The 4463-nt window shown below is 34.0% G+C and overlaps 1 protein-coding gene across 1 annotated transcript; it reads right to left on the minus strand.

Annotated features, from left to right (window-relative positions):
* Positions 1-442: 442 nt before the first annotated feature.
* LOC111455865 (polygalacturonase QRT2-like) lies at positions 443-4226 on the minus strand. The gene is made up of 9 exons (XM_023097495.1): positions 3842-4226; positions 3619-3747; positions 2805-2972; positions 2692-2712; positions 2248-2455; positions 2093-2174; positions 1892-2000; positions 1034-1150; positions 443-943 (listed from the first exon to the last, which is right to left on the minus strand). Exons 1-9 carry the CDS (start codon positions 4142-4144, stop codon positions 701-703), a joined length of 1380 nt encoding a protein of 459 aa, XP_022953263.1. The 5' UTR covers positions 4145-4226; the 3' UTR covers positions 443-700.
* Between the last annotated feature and the right edge of the window lie 237 nt (positions 4227-4463).

Here is a 4463-nt window from a genome sequence, read left to right on the forward strand (position 1 = left end):
GTTTTAACCTGTTACATATCGCTGTTAGCCTTACGGTTTTAAGACGTACGACTCGTTACATATCGTTATTAGTCTTATGGTTTTAAAACGCGTCTATTAATGAAAAGTTTTCACACCAGCACATTGTCTGATATCTGACTTTGTAACAGCTCAAACTCACTATTAATCGATATTGTTCGCTTTGACTTGTTATATATCGCTGTTAGCTTTACGATTTTAAAACATCCTACCTATTACATATCATCGTCAACCTCATGATTTTGAGACCCGTTTGCTAATGAAAAATTTTCAAACTCTTATAGAGAATATTTCGTCTCCCTCTCCAGTAGAAAATTTTACAAAAAAAAAAAAACCATTTGAAAGGCAAACTATGGCTTCTTTATTCAATTTATTGTTCATTAATACAACCAATCTTGAACTAAAAAATAAAACGAAAAACTAATCAATCTATGGCTTCAGCTTTATTCATTTATTGCTGATTAATTCAACCAGTCTGTGGCTTAAGATCTTTCAACCATTGCTATAAGTAACCCCACTGTATGACTATCCCAAGAAAAAGAACTGCAAGGAACGAACCACTAATCCAAATCCCTAGATTCAACGTGGAATCGCTCGATCAAATGCTTATGAAAAGTATAAATTACTTGAATTTACAGTGACCCAATCAAGCATTTGCAAAACTGGATCCGTCATCTCTTCTTCATCGTCGTCCAGGGCACTGTGGAGAAACCCTTCCTCTATTCTTCAACCTGGCATTTTTACAGGAAGCTTCGGCTTGGGTGGGTTTATCGTCTGCTTTATCTCTGTGGACAAGATCGATGTCTTGTAGAAGAATCTCCTGACATGGGAAGCTTTCGCTGCAATCGAATTTCACAGCCACTTCCGAACCGCTTGTGCCTCTGATGTTCTGGTACATTACATTACTCACTTGTACTGCTTCTGCCTGTTACGTGTTTGATAAAATGCTTAGCAGAAATTTTTCGTGAATATTGAAGCTGTAGGCTGTGCTGATTTGGGTTTTTGAAGTGTTTACCTGTTGTGTACATGGTTCTTTCTGATCACAGTAGTTTTGATCTATGATTATTGGGTTGGTCACATTGTCCATCACAATGTTCTGGAATATTATGTTTTCTGCATACCCTTTGCCTCCCTGTACACCAAACTGTTGGATTAGAACTAAAGAGATCTTTGATAGATAGTTTAAGACAAATCAAAACATTAAATCTAACTCTTAAGTTGTGTTTCCTAAGTTGAAATTGCCTTGAAGTTATCAATTTTGTTATTTATTTGACTTCTAATGAAAGAAGAAAACAATTATTTTGCACAAAGTTTGTAGACCAAACTTGAACCTAAAGAACCAACGCAAACAAGATGCAGAAGTTAAAAACCCAATAAAATAAAACAAGACTTGAAATAAATAAAGAAGATCAAAGAAAGAGCAGCAAGGCATGGCCCATTGATTTCTTTTGCTGTTTATCTTTCTCTTGTGCAGAAACTTCCATAATATGTTCATCTTACTGGTTCACTATGTTTGAAATCTGTTCAAAGCCCAATTCTTAGCTGACTAGCAGGGGAGAAAGCAAACCAAACTTCCCCCTCCCTCCTGAATGCCATTGACTTGTGAAAAAAAACTGAGAATTGTTTGGTAGGTTTGAAAAGCACATGATACCTATACTCATACAGGTTTTGAGTTGGTCAAAAAGTAGAGGATTAAGTAATGTGCAGGTCAAGTTCTGGTGTCAAAATCAGCAGGCACGAACACTGTTGCTTTTGCATCCAGTAAACTTCCATCATTTTCTGATTTTTGAGTCTTAACAAAGTGAAATATAGCTTCAATTTTCAACTCAAAACAACCGATCTTTACTGTTCTAAACAAGTTTTCTTTGTATACCTGCCAAGTTTTGATTCTCACTCCATTTGATGTTCCTGTAAACTTTGCTGTATCAACCACCACATTAGAAACCTCAGCTTCTGATTTTCCAGCTCCCAAGCTTCCAATACTGCAAAACAAACCAGAAACAGAAAAAAAAAGTCAATAAAACAGACCCCAATGAATCAAATTAGCCAAGTTGTAGAGCTGCATTATGGAAACCTGATCCCATGGCCCGGTCCACAAGTTATGCCCTTTGCTCGAACATTTTTCGACCCACTTACGATCGAAATACAGTCATCACCTTGAAAAAAAGAGTACAAAGATAAAGTTATGAAGTAAAAGTTATGAAGCTTTTAGGTATAGGAGTACCCTACCAGTCATTATAAGACAGTTTTGGATGAGAATGATTTGTGTGGCTGTGACATGAATGCCATCAGTGTTGGGGCTGTTTCCTGGTGCATAAATCCATAGATTTAGAGCTTTGACATTGCTGCATTTCTGAAAGGAAAGATGCATCTTTTGTGCATTTCTGAACCTCAGCCCTTCCACTCTCAGATTGGTACATTGATAGAAAGTAACAGCCTGGAGAGAGAGACAGAGAGAGAAATTAGCTTCAAAGTTAATGGAGATGTTCTTATTGTTAGACGAACACGACTCTCCACAATAGTATGATATGCTCCACTTTGAGCATAAGCTCTCGTGGCTTTGCTTTGGGCTTCCCCAAAATGCCTCATACCAATGGAGAGAGTATTATTCTTTTGTTTATAAACCATCTAACACTTATTTCTTCGGAAGTTTCAAAACCACATAAGCCTTACTGTTGGAGCTTCCTTGCAGGGCTGAAAGAACAAGAAAAAAGGAAGAAGAAATCCATTAACACACAAAATGAGTTGTGATTGAAAATTTACTGAGGTAAAATTGAGAAACTCACTAGAGTTTTGTTGACTTTGCATGAATTTAACCACCATTTTCTTCCATTTCCATTAATGGTGCCTTTACCTTCCACGGTAAATTCTGATAGATTTTCAAATATAATCCAATGCCTTCTGTCTTTCTCGTAATCTGATATATGTGGGGAGGCTTTTATTGTCCCTTCAATCTTCCAATTAAAAAAGAAGAAGTAATTATTAAGAGAAAATAATAATATTAATTCATTTTTAATTAAAAAAAACTTAATCTTCATTTTTCCAAAAATACCAGAATATTTCAGTTTCCTAAATAATTGTGATATTATATGAAAGAAGATAAAGTCAAAATTTAAATAATAAATATTTGTTAAACCGAAATATAAATTCCTAATAATAATAATAGTAATAAAATGGAGGGTTGAAATGCAATTGAAGAAATTTTTAAAAAGCCGTTAACTATATTAAATAAATATATTAATAAATACAAAAGGAATTTATGATAACTTTATTACAAAGATTTTAATGTTTGAAATATTATTAATGTAATTCAATATAATTACATAAATTCAAATAAATCATATAAGAAAGGAAAATAGAAATTTCTTCCTTAAAAAAAAAAATAAAAAAAAATAACTAACTCTAATAAAATATGTTATAATTTATTAACTGATTAGTTATCTTGTCTCATTCGTTATTACTAAAAGGAATTATTTATAAATAATGAAATCTTTAATTACATAGATAAGAAATAAGAAATATGATTGGATCTTAATAATATTTTAAAATTATTGTAAAATTAACAAAATTTAGGGATTATATTAATACTCATAAATATACCTTAAATGCAAAAGGAGAGTTACAAGGGCCGGAGAAAGTGATTGGCTTAAGATGATAAGTTCTATCGATAGGAACCAAAAAGATGGCATTTGTGGACGAACAAGCTTCCTTCCAAGCTTCTTTAAAAGCCTGAAATAATTAAATACGTAACATTTCGACTCCTACTACTTTTAACTCAAATTCATTAATCTTATTCATCAAAAAAAAAAAAAAAAAAAACCACCTCGCTATCGTCCTCTCCGTCGCCCATTGCCCCATAATCATCCACATTAAATATCTCTGACGATGCCACGGGCGACGATGCCATTTTCTCCAACCTCGTTGTCAACATGCTCGAGAATTTGGAAGAGTACCCATAATGTTGGTGATCACGATCCTTCCCATCACCACGGATAATCAAAGGGGGAGGATCAACATCAGCGTACGAGCTAGAGCAGACCGAGAAAAACCCAAAAACGACAATGGCGACGAGAAAGGGAAGAAGAAGAAGAAGACGACAACGACGACCGAGCAATCCCCGACACATGTTATGGGAGTTATATTTTGGTTTGAAGGGGGAAAAAAAAAAGGAAGGAAGTAGGAAAAGTTTTGATGGAGTTGTGGGTGGCCAACTGAATTGAAATCAAAAACATGAAATGTACTTTAAGATTTGTGGGGTTTTTTATAGGAACAACAGAGTTTTGGATTCAAAAGCAAGAGATTCATATGCAAGGATGAGTTGGCCGGTAGCCGACTTTTGGTCTTTTATTTATTTATTAAAATTTAATTTTAATCTCTATTTATTAATTAATTAAATGTATTAATGCATGGATTTGCATGGATAAAACCCTATTTCTTAATTAAAT

The sequence above is a fragment of the Cucurbita moschata genome, unplaced genomic scaffold (genome assembly GCF_002738365.1).
Source record: "Cucurbita moschata cultivar Rifu unplaced genomic scaffold, Cmos_1.0 Cmo_Scf00018, whole genome shotgun sequence".
Classification (NCBI taxonomy): Eukaryota; Viridiplantae; Streptophyta; class Magnoliopsida; order Cucurbitales; family Cucurbitaceae; genus Cucurbita; species Cucurbita moschata.

Coding starts and splice junctions, on each gene's coding strand:
- LOC111455865 (XM_023097495.1), bottom strand. CDS start 4,144: ATGTGTCGGGGATTGCTCGGTCGTCGTTGTCGTCTTCTTCTTCTTCTT. Junction 3,748..3,841: donor ACGGAGAGGACGATAGCGAG/GTGGTTTTTTTT, acceptor TAATTATTTCAG/GCTTTTAAAGAAGCTTGGAA. Junction 2,001..2,092: donor GGACCGGGCCATGGGATCAG/GTTTCCATAATG, acceptor TTTGTTTTGCAG/TATTGGAAGCTTGGGAGCTG.